We start from the raw sequence: 24,707 nt of genomic DNA on the forward strand, positions 1-24,707 counted from the left end.
GATTCCTCTGATTACACTGGGCTCACCCAGATAACCCAGCATAATCTCCCCATTTCTCGCTTAATTACACCTGCAAAATCCCTTTTACCACATAAGGTAACACTGCCAGGTTCCGGGGATCAGAACATGGACACCTTTTGGGGAGGGAGCCATCTTTCGGCCTACCTCACTATCATAGCTCTTAGTGCATAACAGATGGGCAGTGACTGACTGCCTCCTGCAAGAAACCATGCTCCATGTGGTCCTAAACCACTGAGACGTAGAAGCTTCTCGACAGGTTTAGGAGGGACCCAAAGCCTAGAGCCCCTGTTCTAGCCAAAATCTCCCAAAGGAGGCCTTCTCTTCATAATGCAACTCTGAGTTTCTTCAGCTAACGTGGACGCAGCCCACACACCTCCACCCTAGGTAAAAACCTACTGGTTGATTCTCTGAACTCTGAAAATATGGATAAATGAATCAGTCTCAAAAATCATTCGGTAATTGCCCTTTAGATAGACTGACAGGCACAGTCTATGTCTTCCTGGAGCCCACAATCCACACGGCGTCATCATAATGTGTACAGAAGCCAAAAGGCAGCAGGATAAGGATTTTACCACTTACCAGCATGAGTCAGATTTGATAAATACACATATTATAGATACAGCACATTCTTTGAAATTCTATCAAAATCAAGCTTTAAATTAGCAGGTTACCGCAGCAACCTAGCAACCCAATCACATTCATTTCCACTTGAGCCTGGTACCTGAATAAGATAGTGTCAGAACCCTGGACAAGGGCAGGCTGGGTGCAGGACGCACCCACCTTGTGGAATGTGGCAGGTGTCAAGGAGGGGCAAGGGAAGGAGCCCAAGCTGGGATCTGAACTCTCACTCTCCAGTCTACCCTGTGTGACCATGGGCTTGTTAATCAACCTCTCGGAGCTTTCTCAATATACAATATACACACAATGAACCCATTCCTACTGACCGACAGGTAAAATACCTAGTAGGTAATACGCTTCCACTAGGGTCTGGCCCCCTTCTTCCTGCTCCTCAAAGAATCAAGTTGATAGGGCAAGTAAATCCTCTCAGAGAGTACAACTTGGTGTACCCACGCTGTTTCCCTAATGTCATCCACGCATTGCCCACACACTGCCTCCACGATTCTGCCATCTCGCTGTCGAACCTGTACGTCCACTTTTTCCTTTAAACAGACACAGCACAGACTTTAGACATATCCTAAGCGACAGGAGCTGCCAGATGATGAGTTCAAGATTCGTCATATTTCACACGGAAGGGTCATACACTCAGGTATAAAACTAGTAAAATTTAAAATACTCACCCCTGTATCATCCCATATCCTGTTACATTCTGGGAAACTGGTGAAAAAACCTGAGTTCTGGTCCTGACTACGCTAACAACTATTAGGTACGCCCACGTCAGGTCCCTTCTCTGAGACTCAGTTTCCCCCAAGTAAGAAAAGAAAGAGAATGATCTAGACAAGCTTTCCGTTTCCTCCAGTTCTGAGGTTATGAGATTTATTATCAAGTGGTCCGGATAAGCAAAAGAATCCAAGCAGGGAATTTTCGGAAAAGGTAATGAATACCACTCAAAATCATTAGAATCATTTATCATAAAAGATGACAGAAGAAAAAGATGAGAGAGAATGACAAAGAGATAAACGCCATACCTTCCCTCATCTTGAAAGACTCAGACTTTGTGCTTCTCTTTTAAGGGATTTTCAAAAGAGAGGGCCCTTGGTCTTAAAATGGGACAACCTGGATTTGAATGTCAGCTTGGATGGTTGTTAGTTTTATCCCCTTAGGCAGGCCATTTAACCTCATAGTTTTTCTACAACTGTAAAATGGGTAACACCTCCTTCACAAGGCTGTCTGGGGATTAAATGTGAATAACTTGTCTAAAGCACCTGGAACAGAGCTGGATACGGTCGCTGTTTGCTATTACTATCACACCTGGACTAATGGGTGGAGTACACATCTGCCTCTCCCACTTGATGATAAACTCTCTAAGGGCAGGGATGCCTTGTGCATCTTTCTCTCCCCCACCGTGCCTAGCACGGTGTTTCACATAAAATAAAGAACTTGGCCTGAATTTGTAGGGAATCAAAGCTCACAGAAAGAGTGCCTGCTCCAAGACAGGAAACTGGAGATGCCCAGAGATGTATAAATAACAAGCAATTCTTCCCTGACAAAGACAAACGTTCCCTTCTTCCTAAAACAAAAGTCTTTAGAATTCACCAAGATGTACACAATGCTTGGGCCATGATTCCCTGCTTCGATCTTCCTTTATAATATTCTACATTTCCCATCATGTGTCCATAATAGAAAAATTATTAAAATTGTTACAAGGATAAATGAGACTGCTTGCCTCTGACTCAGAAACTCAGAGACCTGGGGTCCAGTCTCCAGCATTACATATCTGGCTATCTGACCTCAGAAAAGTTACTCCATTTTCCAGTAAAATGACAGGAACACTACCCCTCTGATGACATCACCAGGCTGCTGTGGGAACTAAGGCACCCAGGTCCGTGCTGTGAAAAATCTCTGCTAACGAGAACTCTGGAATCTTCTGACTATGCCCGGAGTCCCACCAGTTGCTTTTCACTTTTTATTCCTAACCAGACCTTTATTCCTTTATTTGTGTTATACGCCCATAAATGTTATTCCTGTCATAAAAAGAAAGAATAACCCACAAAGCTGCAGCCTTTTTCTTATCATATAAACGTGCCACAAAAGTAATGAGAATAAATTTGAGGCTGTGATCATAACTCTCTGTTAATGAGCACCACCCGTGTTTGAAACACCACCAGCCATGAGTCCTTATTTTCACAGGGTGTTTGTTTCTTTCTTCCCTTTTTTATTCCCCTAACACATTTAAAACTTCAGACCTGGGTGCTCACTGGCAGCTGGTTTGGAGCAGAGGGAAGGATACAAAATAGCTAACCAGAACCATTAGAAAGAAAGATGGGACCTTGAAAACTCCAAGCCTAATGGTTGGCTCTAAACCAAACATTTCCTCTGCCTAAAGTCAAATCAAGTTAGCAACCTCTTTATTTCTTTCTTTTTTTTAATAGATATCCACAAACATTTAGTTTATTTACATGACTTACACTCAAGTCAGAAGGAGACACAACTGATCCTCAGTACCTAAGTGTGGCCCAGCATTAAGGCAAGCTGATGTACAATCCTTTTTATATATCTTGCATTGCTATCCTAATATCAACTATCTTTGATCCACCAGCAACCTCGTTCTTAAAAGGTACCACTAAGTGAGTGAGCCCAAGAGGGTTACAGTCCCACACAAATGACACTTAAAAGTAACAGCCAAGAAGGTGCTGTGTCTATAAGCCCCACAGAGCCTATGGATGAAAGGCGGAGGGGACAAGAGAGGGGCACCGAAAAACCAAAATGACCGATAAGGACCTCTTTTACTCATATTACAAACATATCCAGAGCTAGCTGGAGATGTTAGAATAGGTGGATGGAAGAAAGGCAGTATGCAAATGTACTTGCAGAAACTTCAGTTTATTCTTACTCTGGGAGGCAGAGATCTTCAGACGCATGATCTCCACAGGGGGTCAACCACGCAACAGGAACAATTCCTAAGAGTCAACTTCCTCGTCAATAAAATGCGGGCAATAATTAACTGCACCATAAATTGTTGTGAGAATTAAATGAGATAATATATGAAAGCACTTAGAACAGTGTCTGGTACATAGTAAGCTGCGTTACATTACTGCATTACAGTTTTGCATACACTATTCCATTTAATCATAAGAGGCAGGCTTTATTACTCTCACAGAACACCGGTTCAAAGAGACAAAAGGACTCGTCCAGAGTTACAGAGATAAAAAAGTGCCAGGTGTCGGGTTGTTCTTGGGACTAACAATCCACAATCCACAATCATGGCTGGACCAGAGATGGCTGCATTAGCAAGAGTCTGAGGCTGCTACCTTTCCAGCTCAATTATGCTCTGTGCCTGCAGTCAGGAATTCACAGGTCTCCAAGGCTTCTTTGAATAATTTGAGACTGGAAAACAGACTTAATGTGAAGGTCAGAAGAAACTCTTCCAGGACAGTTCTCATATCTGACCCTAGGAGCCCAGGTATGGCCTCTGGGGTGGGCACAAAATGCCATTTCTGACATTCTCATCTTCTGTAAAATAAAACAACCCTCTCAGCTGCTGCTCCAAGGATCCTCTAGTTACCTTTAATTAAAAAAAAAAACCTGCCAATTAACAAGCACTGTGTTCAATCCTTTACAAACGTCTTGTATAATCCTCACAATTATCCTACTGGGGGGAGGGGGTGAAGAGAGGTACCCTTATCCCTGTTTAACAGGCAAAGAAACAGACTCAGAGAGGCCCACAAACACAAAGCTAGTAAACAGCAGAGACTGAGTTTGAACCCAAGTGGGCAGAGAAAGTGCCACAAACCATACGCCTCAACTAATTCCTCATCATTCTCTCTCCCCTCACCTGGAGACGCAGGGGACATAGACCTGGAATAACTAGCCTCTTTTTCTCTTCACCAGAGATAGTACAAACCCTAGGGAGGAATTTTGTATTTTACAAATCAAGACTGCAGAGACTGCCAGGGTCTTTACTGTTTCTCCTCTTGATCTTCTGTGATTCAGAGCACTTCAGAGCACCTCTCTCTTAAACTGGGTATTTTCTCCAGCTGCCCGTCCCAGGAAGAGGCTCCCTGCCAGAGCTGGGGCTGAGGAACACAGTAACAGCCACCACTAAACCCAGCACCTCTGTTAAGAGGGAAAGGAGAAGTCTAGGAGCTGCTGTACAGAGAGAAAGTCTGACCCTTTTCCCAGGAGGCAGTGGCAGTCAGGTCCCAGAACAGAGGTCTCAGCTGATGCTGGACCCCCCCTACTGCCCGCTGTGCCCAGCATGGACATTAGGAACAGGATACATGGGGGAATCTCCAAACCAGCCCTGCTCAGCCCTCTGACCCTACCACTCACAGTGACTCTGATCTCCTCCCGTTCACCCCACAATTCCCACAGCCTTTATAACAGCTGCCTCACTTTCCCCACAACATCACAATCCCTGATGACCTCCTGTTTGCTTCACAGTGCCCCCAGGGACCCACCTACTCTTTACAGAATCACCTTGAGTAGCTTCCCAGGCAGTGGCCAGGCCATTATCAATGAGGATTCAGCTATGACCAGCAGGCTGCAAGTGAGCAAACATTAGATGGCAGACTTCCCGTAATCTAAAAAAAAATTGTTCTTAATCAGGACCATCTCCAAATCCTCAACTCGCAGAGTGCCAGCAGATCACCAGCAGCTCAGGGCACTGCTGGAGAAGGTGGCACTCTAAAAGCATGTGAGTTGGGGGAGGGGTGCCACTGAGTGCACATACCACAAACCCAGTGGAAGACAGGTGGCACAGACTCCCCAGTAACCCAGGGTGTCAGGATCAGAGGCCTCTCTGAAGCCAAGCCCTCCTCCACTCATTTCCTCCCCGGAAGGCTGGGGTGAGATGGGGACTAGGTGTCCCTGGGCAGCCATCAGAACAGTCCAGCCCTGGAGACCAGAGCCAGAAGGAACCCAGTAAGCCAAGCCACTGAGGTAGGGGACAGACAACTGAAGGGAGGGATGTGGGGTCCTACAGCAGCCTGTCAGCGAACAGGCTCTGATGCAATTCACAGCCCACAGTTAGAGCTAAAATCCCCCTCCCTGCACTCCTCACCCCTATAAGCCCATCCTCCTCCCCACATTCATCTCCCCCCGCATAAGCCCAGCCCCCTCTTGCACCCTCAAGAGTGTCAACTTCCAAGGCAAGCTCATCTTCTCATCACAGATCTGCCAACCCTTCAGTTTACAAGGCTGAGTCCTCTATCCTAAACTGACAAAGAAAAAGCAGTGTCCCAGGTCTCTAAGGCACAATGCTGCCAGGAGGGCTGAGTTTGACAATTCTCCTCAGGCTCCAGCTGGGGCAAAATCTCAGCCCTCCACCCAGCCCAATCCACCCAGCCAAGCCTCATCCACAGCCGTCCACTGAAACCTGGGCCCTCCCATTCTTATTCAATAGCACACACAGAGCACACCTGGTGAGACTACCAGTTTTAGAATCCACCTTCTCCCAGCCAGCCGGGAGGGAAACTGAAACCAGAGCAAGAACTCCGCCCTCAGCTCTTCCCCAACCTTGACCTCCTCCTTCCTCTTGGAGCTGAGGGAACTGGGAGAGGCAGGTCAGGTGACCACCTGACAGACACTTTTGCCTCGGCCCACAGTCCTACAGAGCAGGGGCCTGAAAATATACCCCAGGGCACTTGTTGAGCAGGGCGGAGGTTTTCAGGCACTGAGGCTGGGACACGGCAGCTCTTTTCAGAAGGCTTCAGGCTACCGGCTGAGGGCTCAGGTCTCACACACCTGAGCCTGGAAGCTGCTCTGAGGCAGGGGGCGAGAATGAGGTTGGTTTCAGAAGGCAAAGGAGGGAAGGTATGGGCCGGTTCCAAAGTAGATAAAAAACAAGAGCTGCTCCCTCTGTGCCCTCCGGAGGGAGATGGGGCTGTCCCACAGATGGGGAAATGGGGTCCCTTTCGCGGAGTGCCGGTCACTGGGGGAATGCCAGCATCCTTCTCAGGAAATAGGCTGCAATACCCTGGGCTTAAACCTCGATGGCCAACGCCAAAAAAGGGAAAGAAAAACCTGCAACCCACCAATCTCATTTCCAGATTCCCTCCCTGCAGCCTAGACACATTAATAATTAACTTGCCTACCCGGGAGCTGGCCGGCGTTGCTATAAAAGATGAGTAATGGCACTGGAGTCCCGGCCTGATGCCCGCGGGCTTCTGGGCTCGGGGCTGGGACGGGCGCTGGAACAAAGCCTCCGCATTCCTCCGGGAAGGTGTGTCTGAAACTAGACCTGTCAACGGCGAGAAGCTGACCCCTTACCTCCCCCATAGCCGGCTCCCTGCGAGAAGGGGTGGGGGGGAGGGGCCGGCGCCCCGGCGCGCGGGGCGGAACGGGTGGACAGGTCTCCTTTGCCCACTTCCCCTCCCCCGCACCCCGACCGACCAATGCCCCCAAACCACAGCCGATTTCGGGAAGCCGCGCTGTCTGCTGAGAGATAATCCTGTTACCATGAATGCAGTCTGTACTTGGAGACCAATTCTCAAAACAACAAGGCTGCTCCCTCGGCGCCCTTCCCGATGAGTAACCCAAAGCCGGTCGCCGGCTCAATGAATTCTCTCGCTGAAACTCCAGCGGCGAGCTGCGGCTCCCACGCGGATGGCCGGCCGGGGACAAACCGGCTCCCATCACGCCAGCGCCCAGACACAAAAGCACTCCTAAATGCAGCCCGGGCACCCTGAACCCTACCCGCCCAACAGCCCGCAGCCCCCCGAAAGTTACGGCGCGCGGACACACCTGCAGGCCCCCCGAGGCGGCCCCCTCCAGCCCCCCAGGGCGGCGGGGCACGCGTCCCCGGACGGGCAGCGCCGCGGCTCCATGAGCCCGCTCCTGGAGCCGGGGCCGGCTACCGGTCAGCAGCGCGGGGCGGCGGAGCGCGCTGGGGCCTCAGCGCGCCCGCGGCGCATCTCGCTCCCTCCTCGTCCTCGCCCGGCCTTCCCTAAGAGCCCACACCCACTTGACATCAGCGCGCATCAAAGCACTTGGCGCAGCGCCAGACGGCAGACCCCGGCGGTCCAGAGTGCGACCCGGGTGCCGCCGCTCGGCCAGGACAGCGCGTCCGAGCGCGGCACGTTCCTCTCCTTGCAGAGGATGCTGCAAGCAGGAGTGGGCAGGGAGACGGAGGAGGGGGAGGAAAACCGGCGGAGGGGGCAGGACCTGCCGCCTAACAGCAGCGCTGCTCTGGCGCCCAGCCATCCACCAGCAGACCTTACAGCCGTTGCCGCAAGCGCCCATGACTGTGAAGACCAGGTCGCAGGTGACCTGGGTTGCTGTCCTCTCCCCGCCAAGGTGAGTCCTGACCTTGAATTCTCTTCCTCAGAATGACTCAAGGAGGCTCCTCTCCAACCACCTCTACGAAATTGCCGGGGCTGATTCTGCCAAGCCAGTAATAAATGCTTGATTGGATGTGGGTGCTGACCCCACCACCCAGGAGGCCGCAATGGGGCACCCAGGGAAGCAGACCATACCCTCTGGCTTGTGGCTATACCAGCAGCCTCAACTGGGTCTCCTTTCTCTCTCTCGTCTCTCAATGCCTTTGGCAATAAGGGACAGTTCTCCTGGTTCTGCAGGCAATCAAAAACAGCACCACGCAGCAGCTCACACACACTTCTAATTCACTCATCCAAATAGTCAAACATTCGAGCATTTATTAAGGCTTAGTATATGCCAGGACCAACAGAAGATAAAACAGCATTCCTACACTCATAGAGCCCTACACTCATAGAGAAGACAGTCTAGTCACCGAGAGAGAGATATTAAAAATAAAGCAAGGTAATCACAATTGTGACAAGGATATTAAAGGTAAGAGGTGCTACAAGAATGCACACAGGGACCCTAAACTATCTTGGCAGTCAGGAAAGCTTCCCTAAGGAAGTAACAGTTGAGCTGATGAGGAATGAAGAGAAGTTATCCAGGGGAAGGCAAAGTTCAGGCAAAGACCCTGGTTATTAAAGTGTAGGTCTGCTCCCATTCACAGGTGGAGATAATCAAGAAGACAGTGAAATGCCACGCCCGAGACACCTAAGTCTTTGTCCAGGAGGGGTTTGAGGCAGCTCACAGGCCCTGGAAGAGAGCCTGGCCGTCTGTCCAAAGAGGCCCTATGTCTGCTTTCTCATCTGCCCCTGAACCAGGCTGGCCCACCTCATCATTGAGCTCTGAACAGGTAGTCGGGAGCCTTTACTGTGGCTCCAACTCCATCATCAATTTGCTGTGTGGCTCTAAAGAAATCCCTTCCAACTCTCTAGTTTCAGTTTCTCTATGTGAAATGAGGGTTTGGATTAGAATAGTGTTTCTACACTTTTTTTTTTTAAACCATACTCCCTTTTGGATAAACACAGAACTGTCGTTCCTGTTCTGTAGTATCTATGATGACAAGACATCAAATCATTTTCCAAATCAAAAATTATAATATTGAATGTGCTTTTAAAGCTATATATTCCCTTCAAGTATTCACCATTAAAAGATCTCTGCTGAAGATAACTTGGAAGCAGGATTAAAGAAATGGTCTCCAAGCTCCCCCTTTTCCTGTTATCTGTCCCCATTCCTCCAGCATGAACCTAGCCACAAGCACTTATCACCTCCAGCCTCCTTTCTTTTATTCTTTCCAGGATAAATTGGCCAGGCAATGAACAGAAGCCGTGGGTCATCCAAAAGGCATGCTGTGGAAGGCTCTTTTGAATGATAATTTCCAGTGATGCTGGGAAACAGACACTTTGAAGGAAGCACATAATGTTCCTGGGGACAAATTAGCTATATGATTTAAAAGCCTTAAAAATGTACTATCCTTTGAACCATCAATTCTCCATCTAAGAATTTATCCTCAAGACATAATTATGGATGAACACAAAAATTTATACACAAGGATTTTTATAACAGAAAATGATTGGTTAATAAACTGTGGTACATCTTTGCAACTGAATATATGCAACTTTAAACCTAATACATAGAATATTTACTGCTGAATAAAACGAAATGAAGGTTATAAGACAAATCATCCCAATTGTGTGTGCATGTGTCTGTGTATAGGTTTGAGAGGGGTGGTAAGCACCTATGGTGGAATGGTACTGTGTTCCTTTTTCTTAGGATGACTCAGAACCTACCCCTTGGACCGAAACGTGACATCACTGTGGCTTGTCATCCTCACAAGTAAATCTATTAACCCATATGAAAGTTGTAGAAGTTTAATATTAAAACAGAACAGAATAAACCTTACAGACAGGCAAGAACACAGTTAAATTCTCTACCGCCATCCACTTACCATTAGGGATCTGATAGTAATCTTAAAGGTAGAATGGTTTTTCCCCCAGACTTTTCATTTCATATAGATTTTTTTAAGTTGTTCTTTCCTTGAGTCTAGTTCAATAGTTTCCAATCTTCAGAGTGCATAAAACTTACTATCCATGGTGGTTGTAGGGTAATCTTGACTTTGGGATTCTTTTCCCTTATATTCTGAGTTTAGAACCTCATCACTCTTTGACAGTTCAGAAAAAAAGACTACCAGAAGGATATTTAGCAAAATGTTAACAATATTGGAATCAGACTTGGGTTTTATTTCCTTCCTTGGGAATTTCTGTGTTTTCCAAGTGGTCTGACAATAAATATATATTACCTTCATAATCAGAAAATAAAATGCTGCTTAAGTGGGTTAAAACCCCTCCAAAAGATAAAAGAAACTATGCCTTCCACGCCTTTCACATGCCTTCTCTCTGCCAAGTTCTCGTACTGCCCCAGTTGGTGCCCCAATACCCAAGGACAGACAGTACATTGTCGCTAGGATACCATGCAGGAAAAACTGGCAAGAAAATTATTTTTACATTTACCTCCTGGGGTGTGCTTACAATAATGCTTAGAAGCTTAGACTAAAGGGTCCAAAATGAAGCAGCCATGACCATCCGCTAATGGATCTCCTTCCCATGAAACTCTCTACCAAATATTCTAGGTTCTTAATAAGCTGAGAACATATAAGGCATATACACCTTTGATCCTAAGGACCAAAAACGATTCAGCTTTGCTTTTCCCAGACCTGATGGTGCCACCAAGCACACCGGCAAGGACCAGCAGAAAAAGGACAGGCCATAAATCAGACTGGGCTCAGCCAGTAACCGATGAGTGATCTCTGCCTCAGTTTCCCCTCTGTTAAATAGCCTAATAAAGGCTCTACTTTTCTTTTAAGGGGTGGATATAAAAGCATTAGGATAAAGTGAACAGTAGTATCTCAGTGTAGCATGTTATTATTTAATGAAAGTATATGCTAGGAATTTGGGGAGGAGAAGGAGCTGGCTAGTTGTGAGTTCTTTGGCACAAGGGCAGTAAACTGCAATTTGCCTCATATGTCAAGCTTTCTGAGAACCTAGGGTGCTCACAAACCAGACGAAGGACGTGAGCTGGGAAACATAACTGTGCTGACTTTCCCTTGTGGCATAACTCATGAACTCCTGAGTCAAGGACAGAAGGTGGGTTAGATGAAAAATCCAAGCTGGAGGCCCAGGTTTCTCAATACACAATAGCCAAAAACCATCAGGGCAGCATCTAAAGATGAGGAATGCTCATATTATTTGGCCACTTTAATTCAATAATCATTAAATCCCCCACCAGGCTCAGCAGCTGCATTCTCTGCTCAAAATGAAGCACATGACTTCCAAGCCAGACAGAGGTGCCATTAGGTTACATTTTAAATCCATCTAGAGTCTAATAAAGTTAATTTTACTGTTATGGCATCTATTAAATCATGGGGCCTTTGTTTAGAGAGTAAACAGAGGGGAGGGAAGCACAGACTTGAAGATCTGGGAATTTTGATTATTCTAGAATTGTTTCTGGAAAGGAGGTAACAAGAACAAACTTGATTTAAAAAAAATGTTTTAATGGGACCAAGTGTATAAGAAGGGCTGCTCTTGTACAACTATCCAGCCCCCTTGAGAACAGACCAGCCTCCCCCACACACACAGCCAGGCAACAGCTCAGGGACAAAAATGAGGCGCCCTGCTTCACCCAAGCAGGAAACATTGAACACACTGACCACGGTAGCCAACTTGGGACTGGAACTTGGAGCCTAAGAGTCATTAAGAATGGGAAAAAGGGCTTCCCTGGTGGCGCAGTGGTTGGGGCTCCGCCTGCCAACGCAGAAGACGTGGGTTCGTGCCCCGGTCCGGGAAGATCCCACATGCCGCGGAGCGGCTGGGCCCGTGAGCCATGGCCGCTGGGCCTGCGCATCCGGAGCCTGTGCTCCGCAGCAGGAGAGGCCGCAGCAGTGAGAGGCCCGTGTACCGCAAAAAAAAAAAAAAAAAGAATGGGAAAAAAGCCTACTTGCTCCATGGTCAGAGACTAAAAGCCATGCAAATGAGTTTTGATAAAATGAATAATTAATAAGCAAATATACAGCTTTACACATCTTTTAAAAATCAAGAACAAAACCAAAACACCTAATTAGCTAGAATATGTGTCTATGACCAGTGATCTTCATACATCCATTTTAATCAAAATAACCTTGGTTGATTGTAAAAAAGCAGATGCCACGGGTCCACCCCTAGAGAATCTCATGCAACAAGTCTAGGGTGAGCCCAAGAATGTGCATTTTAGCAAACAACACAGGTGATGTCACTGTTTGTGGTCTAGAGACCACACTTTGAGAAATGTGAAGCTACGAGGCCGGGAGGGCCTAACGCACCTGGCTCCACTTACCGTCTAGCAGGTGTCACCCTCCTGGACTTGAAGCAATTCATAATGGAAGCTGAATGAATACAACTGATACATCTTGTGAAACCTCAACAAAATTGCAACAAAACTAGGGCGTGATGAAGAATGCCAGAAAAAAAGAAAATAGGAAGCACTTAGCACATAGGAAGTGCTCTAAAACTGTTACCTTTTAGAAGAATGAGGACAGTGAAATTTTGATACCTGTCTAGTCTCACCTTGTACTCATAAGCCAGGTATAAATCCCCTAAATTCACTAGTGTTATCACCAAAAAACTGCACAGACTCAGCCAGACATGAGTTAAAAATCTGGGCTCACCCACTTGCCAGCTGGGTGGCCCTGGATAAGTTTTTTCTTCTCTGAGTCACTCTACCTGCTCAACTCTAAAATGGGTTTAAAAAAAAAATCTATCCCCTTAATGTTATGAGGAAGAAATAAAGAATTGTGAAAGTGTGTGGGACATAGTAGGTACTAAATAACTGGCAGCTATCATTACTTAGTCAGTCAATGGATAAACATTTATTAGGGCCTTTTATAAATCAGGCACTGTCAGCACAGGTGATACAGTAGTGACAAAAGAGACAGAGGGACAAAAATACAGATAACAAATAAATAATTTGAGAGACTGATGTCTGCTATGAAGAAAACAGAACAGTGATGTGACAGAGTGAAATAGTGGTTCACAGTATGTATCAGGAAAGGCCTAAGATGTGGCATTTAAACTAAGATCTTGTGGAGGAGCACTTCCGGCACGAGACCAGGTGGGAACAAACCAAGCGCATTCCTGGGAAGGAAGGATAGTAAAGCTAGAACTCAGTGACCAGTGGGATGGGCGGTAAAAGAGGAAACTAGGGAGTCAGAGAGCGAAGGTTATGGAGGCCGTGTAATACCTAGTGAGAGTTTAGATTCTCTTCCAAATGGCAATAGGAACCATAGAAGAATTTAAAAGAAAAGATCGTGCCATGGAAGAGGCATGAACTGATTTGCCTTTTTAAAAGACTTTTGTAGCTGCTATTTGGAGAATGGCTTGGGGGTTGGGGACAAGCCATTAGAACTCTCCTAAGAATGTTACATGTATGATCTCTCTTAATCCTCATGAAAACTTAAAATTTTTTTTTTTTTTGGCTGCATTGGGTCTTCATTGCTGCGCGTGGGCTTTCTCTAGTTGAGGCGAGCAGGGGCTACTCTTCATTGCGGTGCACGGGCTTCTCATTGCAGTGGCTTCCCTTGTTGCGGAGCACGGGCTCTAGGCACGTGGGCTTCAGTAGTTGCAGCACGTGGGCTCAGAAGTGTGGCTCGTGGGCTCTAGAGCACAGGCTCAGTAGTTGTGGCGCACGGGCTTAGTTGCTCCGTGGCATGTGGGATCTTCTCGGACCAGGGCTTGAACCCGTGTCCCCTGCATGGGCAGGCGGACTCTTAACCACTACGCCACCAGGAAAGTCCCATGAAAACTTTTTATATGAGTACTATTATCATCCCGATTTTACAGATACCAAACCCAGGCATAGAAAGATTAGGTAACTTGCTCATCACAATAAGTGGAGGATCCAGTATGCAAACCCAGATGGTCTGACTGCAATGCCTCTCTACTGCCTATGAAAAGAAGTAGGGAGAACTAGCAACACTAGGTAAAGAGACTACTGCAGGGGTACAGGCAAGAGAGGGTGGGGGCTGACCAAGAGAGCAACAGAGAAAATGCTGAGGGGGATTCAGCTGTGCAAAATGTCTTGGTAGCAGAGCCAACAGGACTCACTGATGGGATTTATGACAGGGGTGCAGCAAACAGACAAGCAAAAAAGACTCCCAAGTTTTTGATCTGAGCAACAGAGTGCATGGCAGTGCAGTTTCCTGAGATGATTAAGACTGGGGAAGAAAAAAAATCAGAGAGGGGAGGCATTATAATCAACCAAGAACTCAGTTTTGTACTTGTTAGGTTTGAGGTGTCTATTAGACATCTCAGTGGAGAAGTCCTGAAGGCAGTGAGCTGTGTCAGTCTCCACTCAGGGGAAAGGTCAGGGCTGGAACTGTAATCAGAGGATCTCATCATCACGTGACTCCTTACTTAGTGTATGTGTATTTGTGAGGGTAGGAAGAGGAGGACTCTTCCAGCTACGGACCTCTGGTTTGTTGTAATAAGCCAGGGCAGAGCTGCATCTCAACACAGGACTACAACTTGCTCTGAGGCTGAAAGCACCTCTGTGATCCAGTAAAGTCTGCATCCCAGCCCCATCCTCTAAACTAGCTTCCTGGGAGCCTATGTAGACAGAATTCTTTCAAGATGACCTCCAGCATGCCAGATTCCCGGAAGGCAACAGAGGCTGGGGAGAGGAGAGGTTGGAGGAGAGGCTGGAAATAGGAGCCGTGGAAGGAAGTTTATCGGGCATCCTGCCAGCTTGTGAGAAAATGACTTCTGCCGCCCTCTTCCACTTCAACACTCCTTTTTTCGGTCCTCCTATCATCGAAGCCCATTCGGGTGCGAGTCCCTGGAATTGCTCACAAGGGCCAGGGTGTGATAGTAATAAAGGGTTTCCAAAATAGCCTTCCACATTCAGGCTTCCCAAATGCCCAGCTGATCTCCAGGCTACACCATTTCCAGAAATATAGCAACCTCGTTTGATAAAATACTTTCAGTACTGACACCACCTTAGCTCAGAGGAAGTGGGTGTGTGCTAGAGGTCAGGTAGAGGTTGGAAGGAGAAGAAAGGCAATTCTTAAAGTTCAGCTGAAATGTCAGGAACACGAAGCTGCCCATGTTTACACAGAGCTTTCCAAAACTGAGAGCAGCTTCCAAGCAGCTTTAAAAAAAAATGGCTACACCAACCTTTCCAATGAAGTGGCTTTTAGCTTAACAGAAATAGTACCAGGCTGTTCTCATTCTCCTGTCTCCTTAGGCTTAATCTCCTAGTACAATTTATATTCTTGCTGTTGCTGATTGTTTTCTTTTTCATTCATATTTTATGCCTTTCTCATAAGCTGCTTCGAATCCACTGTGTAACAGGATAAAGCAACAGATGAATAGACAAATAGTGCATAGTTTTGACATTCCTGGATACGAAACTTTCAGATTTATGCAATCAATAAAGGTTGTTTACCATGGATATTAACTGGAGGTTAGGGGGAGGAAATGCCCTAATATGTAAAACCCTTAAAAAATTTGATCTCTTGTTAAAAAAAAAAGAGAGAGAGAATCTGGTCATAATTAGCACCTACATTTTTCATATTTTTTGTCCCTAACTGCTGACCAATAATTTATAGGGCAAGTGGGTGAAATCTTATGTCCTATATCTGTATGGATGACTTTGTGGCTCTTACCATTCAAACTAGGAACAACAGGATGCTAGTTCAATAACGGTGCTACTTCATCTTCCAAACAAGACTTGTCGAAGCCACTGAAGGAAATCAGAATAAGACTCAATCTAAATCTAACCACAAACAAAGCTGGAATCTGTCAGTCCTTCTCTGGCATAGAGAGGTAAAGGCATGTCAGTGCCCACTGCTATTCTCTCGTGTCCTTCTAAATGCAGAAACAAGCTTTAGAATATGAAATAGCCAGCAGCCTGGGAACACAACTTTGGAGACACAAAAGTTATTAGGTTTTCGAAATCACTGACGTGAGCCAAAATCCTTACCGAGACTAGTGGGACAAAGATAGAACCGAAAGTCTCGTCACATTTACAAGCATCCCCTTAAATGCCTTCTTCAGGAACATTCTCTAACATAAACCTGAATATAGCAATTATTCAGATCCCCAAGTGCAGGCAGCAAATGTTTTTGAGGAGGCTCATCCTCAAGGGAGCAAAGGAAAAGTGCTATTTTTTTTAATCACCAGAAGTCACCGGAACCAGGATGTTGGCACTCTAGAGCACACAGTGATGACAGATGCTTATAAGCACGCTGAGGACTTGTAACCTTGTGGAAGAACAGACAGATCAAACTATGCCTTGTTGCAGTTTGAAATGTGTTTTACTGCCTTCTAATTTTCTGAAGATTGACACTCCATGCAGTACACGGTAGGTGGCAACACTGAGCTATAAGAATCTCCCATTTCCCAGCCTTGCGGAATAGACAAAGTTTAATATAATAATAAATCCCATTCTAAAAATTAGGTCTCTATTAAAAGAATGACAACAGGCAACAGGCACAAAGTAATTAAAAATACATGCCTGACAAATTTGGAATCAAACGCACCATCAAACGTTATGTCCTGGCATATTGTCACTTCCTGCCTCCACTCTCCCAATCACTGGGCAGGTCCGATTATTCCTGAGACAACCGAATTGTGCCTCTCTTCTCCCTGTCTCCCTAGTGACTTTTATGAAAATAATATTCAACTTTAATGCGCCTGCACTTCAGGAGACACTGTGACAAGAGCAATAAACACATTCTCTGTGTGCAAAAGCCAGGACAAATGAGTTCTGAGACTGCCTTGGCCAACACTAGGTGTGGGCTTTCTTTCCTCAACTCAAGAGAGACCGGAATGTAACAGCTGTCAGAAAGCAGCCACGGCCTGTGCCAGAAATACCTTGCTGCGCAGCTCTAACTGCCAAGAGATAAGAACCCATAACTCACACAGACGCTTGTGGCTCAGGCTCAGACACCGCAGGCAGAAAGGAAACAGCATGCACTTGAGTCAGAGAGACCTACGCTCTGACTCTTAGCAGCTATGCGACCTTGGGCAAGCCCTCCACCTCCCCTGAGCCTCAGTTTCCCTCATCTGGGAGGACAAGCATCAGCGTGTACCAAATGCCTACTACGGGATTGGACTTATAGCGGGTGCACAATGCCCTGGAGTTATTATTATTAACAATCTCTGAAGGGTACAGTGGAGTAAAATGAACTTGGAGATACTGCGATAACTACGGTAGTCAAGCTCTGGACAAGAGACAGTTTGTACCTTTGAAAGAACCTTGATTTTCTGTGAGAGCTCTATAAGAATCACATAAAATCCCTGGCTGCTTTTGCCTATTCATTTGTTCAAACAAGTATGTACCGAGGGCTCACAGTGTGCCAGGATTATGCCAAGCACTGAAGACAACATGGCCCTGGCCTCATGGGACTTAAAACCTAGTGGAGAAGACAAGCTTTCAAAATAATCTGATTAGTAGATGTAAATGTACATCTGTGATAAGCACCACAAAGGAGAGTTCCTTGGCCATCTGTAACATGGCCACCTGAAATGAGAAAATTAGCCCAGTCTGAGGAGCTGCAGGATGACGAAGACTTAATAAGATAAAGAAGAAAGCTAGAGGACACTGTTCTCCATACCCTCAGTGGGCCCGACGTAAGAAATTTAACTTAAAGGAACAAACTAGGAGGCATTTAGCTTCCTCTTGATGACTAGGGTGTTTTTCTTCTCTAACAGTAAAATCCAGAAAACCTACTCTGTTCCCTTTTTTGTTGTGGCTACCAGGAAGCTCCAAGTCAAATGTGAAGCTCAGCAGTAATGCAGACCCTTCATGCGCGCATATTTACACTCTCCCCATCCCCCCTGGTTTGCCTTCTTCTTTTTACTTATATTTTCCCTAGTCCTGATTTCAAATTCCTATTTCTATTTTATCATCGTATCTATTATTCATGAATCCTTGGTGAAAGGAGACAGGACACAAATAGAGACTTATTAATACTCTTTCTAAGGCTAAGGGGCTGAGCTGGAAAGAATTAACAAGAGTGCCCTTTGTGTCCCTGCCTGGTGTGTTACCCCAGAGGCACAGAAAGACATGTGGCTTGGTCCACTTTTATATAAGCAGTGCATTCCTTGTGGTTTGAGTGATCTAGCACAATAGTGCTTTTTTCCAGAGACACTTTATCACGTTATATTTCTACCCTAACAAGCAGCTTTCCTTTATGCTCATTTTTCTCTGAAACATTCAATGACCTATATTTACAGTGAACCTACATTCTGGATATTCCAGGATAGGTGCCCCCTCCCTTTTTAAAAAGTTTTTTTTTTTTTTTTTTGCAATTTTCTGTTTAATAAAGGCAACTCATGAAATATATAACCGGAGTTTTCCTTTTATACCTCTGAAAGGCATGATATATACACATAGATTCTTCATCAGACCATATGTCATGATTTTTGGATCAGAAAATAGTCACTCTCCTCTTAATGACTGAATTAACGTTCACACAGTGAAGGCTGAAAACAGGATAGAGATGAGGAGGAGATGTGGGAGAGGCCGTTACCATTTTTCAGTTTTCAGTTTACCTGCACCTCATTAAAAAAAAAAACAACAGGATGTTTTATGTGTAGAAAGTCCATTTTTTGTAGAAAACTATTCCGCTTCCTGGGAAGATGAAATCTTTGTAAATGAAAATTAGGCATAATTCCAAGAACTGCAAATTGAGGCTCTTCTCCTTATTTGGTCCTGGCCCCCTTTACATGATGAAAACTTGAACTGTCTCCCCCAGGAAAAAAAGACATAAACACAATTTTGGCCAGTTTTAGGAGATTTCAAAAAGCTTCTGAAAGTCCATTCATGAACTTCGTAGGCAGAATTTCCCCAAGAATGGAGCAAATACCTGAGGGTACCTGAGATGGCAGTGCGGCAAGAACACTTGAAAAAATATAAATGCTATAAATAATAGTTATACATAATGTAGCTAAGAACTATGAAGGCTAATAAATATGAATGTAAAATTATTTTTTTATATCACTTATTTGGTTTTTTTTAAGTGAGTCAATTTTATATGGCTATTATAATAATGCAGAGGTGGAACAGGAATGCCTAAAGTTTGAATGCCTGAAGTTTAGGGAACATTGCACAGAGGATTCACAAAATCTAAATGTAAAACACTGCAGATACATTCTGAAATTCATTAAACATTTGTCCAAACGCATAGAATGTACAGCACCAAGAGCAAACCCTAATGTAAACTATGGACTTCAGGTCACAATGATGTGACGATGCAGGTTCATCAATCATAACAAATGTACCACTCAGGCGGGGGATGTTGATAACGGGGGAGGCTGTGCACATGTGGAGGTGGGGGGGATATGGGAAATCTCTGTACCTTCTGCTCAGTTATGCTGTGAACCTAAAACTGCTCTAAAAAACAAAGTCTTATTTTTTTAAGAAAAGTCACTCTCATAAAGCAGCTCCTTCAAGGACACTGGTTTTTCCTTTTCTCTCTCCTCACGTTCTCCCAGACCAGCTGGCTTGGCAACACATACCCCATGTCATTCTTAGCCCTCCTCCCGGCTTTCCTTCTGCTCCGAGCCAGAGGATTCCCATACTGCTGCAAAGACGATGAAGAGTTAAAGGCTGCTCTGGCACAGGAGGCGTGTATGGGGTGAAGGGTAGGGATTTCCCTGAGCTGCCTGTACAGAGGTAACTGACCAGGGTGAGGCGACAAAGACCAGCTGCATTTCACTGACACCCGGGATCTGATGAGACCCAGACTTCGCCACAGGAAGTGAGTCAGAAACTGAGGAGCTCAGACAATGTGCCAACAGAAGCCAGGGCCACTGGAGGCTGGGACAAGAAGGGAAGGGAAGAGCCACCATTCAGACAGCCTGCGTGGGTCTGTCTCCCCTTCGCAATCACCACCTTAGAACTACTCACTCAATGCCCCTCTCCCCTTCTGGGCTATAACTTCCAGGAGAAGGACCACTTATATCTTTGCTCAGCCCCGTATCTTCAGGCCCTCGCACAGTGCCTGGCACACAGTAGGCACTTTGAAGGAACGGAAGAACAGTGGCTAGCAGGTGATTTGTACCAGTAGATGCTCAGGAAATGGTTCTGTTAAAGCAAATAAACTGCTTATCGTTAAAAAAAGAAAAGAGCAAATGAATCCAGAGAACACAGTCCCTTTGCTTTTTCACTTCCTGTAGGCAAGTCCAAGGTAGCAAAACAAAATGGAGGAGTGATTGAAACCAAAATTAAAAGCTGGCTGTGGCTTCCCCAGAGCTGGCCGAGTGGTCCAGACACAGCTGTGCTCCTCCACTAGCCACTTGGCTCTGAAGTCATTTCAATCTACTCCATCCCCAGAAAAGGGAATTTAAGGATAAGTATGGCACTGAGACTCAGGTACCCCACTCTCTGGATAAACAATGTGGTAAAGGAGTGACACGCCTCTCTCCGACTCAACCCTAGCACCTGTGTCCAAGAAATAACTACACTCAGAAGAAGAAGTATTAGCGGCAATGTCAGGGTGAGTGCCCCTCCTGGCTGGGTGGGGCAGCAAGTCTCTAGAAGTCACAGCTGCCCTTTAGAAACGGGCGCCCCAAGGTGTTGGGATGATCGGGTACCCCTCGCTAGGGTTTCCTTACCTAGCTGGACCAAATGTTGATGACCAAACAAAGGCTCCATCAACTCAGCTGGAAGCAGTCTTCAAAAACAACGAACCCAGGGCTTCCCTGGTGGCGCAGTGGTTGGGAGTTCGCCTGCCGGTGCAGGGGACGCGGGTTCGTGCCCCGGTCTGAGAGGATCCCGCACGCCGCGGAGCGCGTGGGCCCGCGTGAGTCATGGCCGCTGAGTCTGCGCGTCCGGAGCCTGTGCTCTGCGACGGGAGAGGCCACGGCGGTGAGAGGCCCGCGTACCGCAAAAAAAAAAAAAAGAAAAAAAAAGCAAAAAACAACGAACCCAAGGACCATCCCTTTACAATATCCCTGCTGACTGTCTAGCTTGGACAACCCCAATGATGAGGGACTCCTACCTCTTACCTCTCAAGAAAACCTTCTCCATCTTTGGGCACCTCTACTGAAATTCTGGATCTCTATTTTTCTCTGAAAAAGAAAGATTCCAAGGCACTCCTGAACCACCTAGCCCGTGGAGAGGGGCATCACAGGAGAACATGATTCAGTTTTCCCTTACACCAGCCTGGGGAACTTTCAGTTTTAGAACCACTGACTTCCAGAATCTCCAAAACTAGAAGTGCTGGCAAAAATAGCTAACACTTACAGAACACTTACTAGGAGTCAAACATGCTAAGAGCTTTCCAAGCACTGTCTCATTTGGTATAACACTGAATGCCCACACTCTCCTTTGTGGAAGATATTACAACTTTTAAAAAAAAGATAGTATAACTTTTTTATACATGAGGAAATGAAGCCTTCGAGAGTTAATATAACTTGCCCAAGGTCACACAGTGAAGAGGTAGGTGAGCTAGGAATGAAGGTTTTGTATTTGCTTTGTTTTGTTTTGTTTAGCAGTAGAAAACTTTAAAAAAATAGACTCATTGTCAAAACCCAATAAATAGGGCGATTGGGATTGACATGTATACACTGATGCGTATAAAACTGACGACTAGTAAGAACCTGCTGTATAAGAAAGTAAATAAAATAAAATTTAAAAATTAAAAAAAAAATCTGGCTCAGTTTTGGCTTCTAACAATTAAAGCTGCGCAGTAATGAAATCAGTTGTCTCACAAAAAAGTTGTGAGATCATTGTAAATGGAAATATACAGGCAGGTGCTAAAAACTGTGAACTGTAGGACTGTCAGTCTCTTTCAACCCTAAAATAAAATAAAATAAAATAAAAAACCCAATAAATAAAATAAAGCAGCACTGTGCATACAGGTCCCTAAGGTAGTGAAATACTCTGATTATAATTAATAAATATACCTTGAATTCCTCTACTAAAAGTACCTCTCTCAAAGAGAGTTTTACTGCTTTGTTCACTGCTGTGTCTCGCGCTTAGAACAGCACCTGGCACATAAAAGGCACTCAAAAAATATTGTTGACTGAATGAATCCAATGTTCCTAGAGTATTTACTATCTTCCAGGCACTGTTCTAAGGACTTTCCAGGTATTAGCTCAATTAACCTCACAACAGATCCTATTGTCCCCATTTTATAGATAAGGAAACTGAGGTACAGAGAGGTCAAGTAGCTTTCCCAAGGTCACACAGCTAGCAGGTAGCAGAACTGGTATTCAATCTGGGGTGAGACTTTGTGTCTTTTTAACTATATTGAACTCTTCTATTCCCTTAGTTTATAATAGGAGAAAGATCTGAGGCCACAGAAGGGAGACAGTTTGCCACAGAAACAGTTAATGGCAGGGGACCTTGATATTCCAGGCTTTTACTATTAACTATTTGTGTACCCTGGACATCCTGCCCCACCCCCTTTTTTTTTTTTTTTGTGCCATGCTGTGGGGCACGTGGGATCTTAGTTCCCCGACCAGGGATCACACCCACAACCCCTGCCTTGGAAGCTCAGAGTCTTAACCAAGGACCACCAGGGAAGTCACGTGGACATCCTGCCTTTTAATTTCTCCTTTTTACTTCTTATAATCCCACCATGAGGTAGACACAAGAGCTTTTATCATTGCCACTTTGGCGATGAAGAAAATGGTCTGAATTCCCAGGAAGGCTGCCATTTAGGGAGAAATTCAGTGACCAGTGCCCACTCCAACTTGGCCATTGCTTAGGAGCTAAATCTGCTTTTCTTAGTCTCGCTGTGTGAATGCCTGGCTGGACCCTCACACACTGTAATCACCAAACAATATCAGGGGAAGAGAAAGAGAAAGCGGAGGGCTAGAGAAAGGCCAAAAATGATCAGGAAAAAGGGTAAGCAGTGCTTCTATTGATATTTCATAGCAGTTTCATCCCAAGTCCACAGTTAAAAAATGAACTGCAGTGTCCACTATAAACTGCGGTCTTCTGGCTTTGCAGCTCTGCAATAAAAATCCAATCTGAGCAAAGCAATTTCTCGCTTAGGTTTCCTTCTTGCCCCTCCTAGAGATGTTAGAAGACTCTCTTTTAAAACAGTAGATAAGCCACAAATGCCCTTCAGACCAAATTTCATGAAATTCCCACTACAAAAAAAAAAAAAAAAGCACCACTGATAATAATACTGCAAATATTCAAGGTTGAGTTAAATGATTCAGAATAACTGTTCTGGATGGTCACCTCAAATATAAAACATGGCGCTTTCCTGGCAGTCCATTGGTTAAGACTCCACGCTTCCACTGCAGGGGGTGTAGGTTCGATCCCTGGTCAGGGAACTAAGATCCTGCCTGCCACGCAGCGTGGCCAAAAAGAAAAAAAAAAGAAGTAAAACCCAGCTTTTGAATTTGTAGGGTAAAGACCATGAACTTTTTGAACTGGCCCCCAACACTGACTTAAGACTTAAAGCAACAGTGTCTGATGAAATGTAATGCGAGCCACATATGCAATTTTATTTTATTTATTTTTTACGTTTTTTGTTTTTTGTTTTTTTGTGGTACGCAGGCCTCTCACTGCTGTGGCCTCTCCCGTTGCGGAGCACAGGCTCTGGACGCATAGGCTCAGCGGCCATGGTTAACGGGCCCAGCCACTCCGCGGCATGTGGGATCTTCCTGGACCGGGGCACGAACCTGTGTCCCCTGCATCGGCAGGCGGACTCTCAACCACTGCGTCACCAGGGAAGCCCCACATATGCAATTTTAAACTTTCTAGCAGCCATATTAAAAAGGATAAAAAGAAACCGGTACCATTAATTTTAATAATATACCTTAACTCAATATATCCAAAAAATTATCATTTTCAACATATAATTAGTATAAAGGTTATTATTGATATATTTCACCTTTTTTTAGTATTAAAAATAAATCTGTTATGTATTTCAAATTCACAGTACATCTCAATCCAGACTAGGAGAACCTCAAGTCCTAAGCAGCCACATGCGGCTAGTGGCTACCTTTCTAGTATAGCACAGACCTCAAGCTTTCAAGTCCCAATCATAAATGCCTGGCTTGGTCTCCCCTCCGCAAACAGACCAAAGGTCAGAATCAGAGGCTTTTTCACGGCAAAGAGTTTGCTCTTAGACCAAAGCACAGGCCTTTGTTACTTATTTTACAACATTAAATCCTATCAGAATCAACTTCAGGCTTAAAAGATCTGTTGTATTGCAGTGGTAACTCTGATTCAATCATTAGGGAAGGAGTGGGACTGGGAAAAAGGAACTATTATAATGAATAAATAGGAATGATAATCCCTTACTTTTACTGAGCCCACACAGAAGTGTTCTCACCCACCATCTCATAAGATGCCCGTGCCTGATAACCCTGGGACTACCAGAGCCTTAGTGACCAGGAGGTCACCCAAGTAGACAGAGGCAGCACCAGGAAAAACTAAGCCCAGGGCTTAGCCTCAGAGTCCTGATTCTGTCCTGGGTTCCCTAACTGAGCCCCAAAGGAGAATTACCTGGAGGTACTTATTTAAAACACAGACTTGCAGGCCGTGTCCAGATATACTGGAGCAGTTTGGGGTAGGGCAGAAAGGCAGAACCCAAGGATCTGTATTTTAAAGACATTTCCCAGGTGATTCTGATGTTGCCTATCTTTGGGAACAACTGTACCAAATCACCTCACAAGTATTAAAATGCCTCTCCTTTAAAAAAAAAAAAAAAATCCAGTGTGCAAAATCCATACTTGATAAAACAGCGTGTT

At 45.3% G+C, this 24,707-nt stretch overlaps 1 protein-coding gene across 2 annotated transcripts in view; it reads right to left on the minus strand.

Annotated features, from left to right (window-relative positions):
- The window catches only part of PLEKHA7 (pleckstrin homology domain containing A7), a gene marked incomplete at both ends in the record, with an annotated part of 207,139 nt that overhangs the window by 124,234 nt on the left and 58,198 nt on the right, over positions 1-24,707 (minus strand). Inside the window, one exon of one of the 2 annotated variants that reach the window (XM_082660877.1) lies at positions 7,384-7,466. The exons of the other annotated variant lie outside the window; for it this stretch is intronic. Within the exon in view, the coding sequence (XP_082517003.1) occupies positions 7,384-7,466 (83 nt within the window). Of the gene's footprint in view, positions 1-7,383; positions 7,467-24,707 lie in introns of those variants that run through there. 2 annotated transcript variants of the gene reach the window in all.

Source organism: Grampus griseus (genome assembly GCF_964374135.1).
Source record: "Grampus griseus genome assembly, chromosome: 8".
In the NCBI taxonomy this organism is placed as follows: domain Eukaryota; kingdom Metazoa; phylum Chordata; class Mammalia; order Artiodactyla; family Delphinidae; genus Grampus; species Grampus griseus.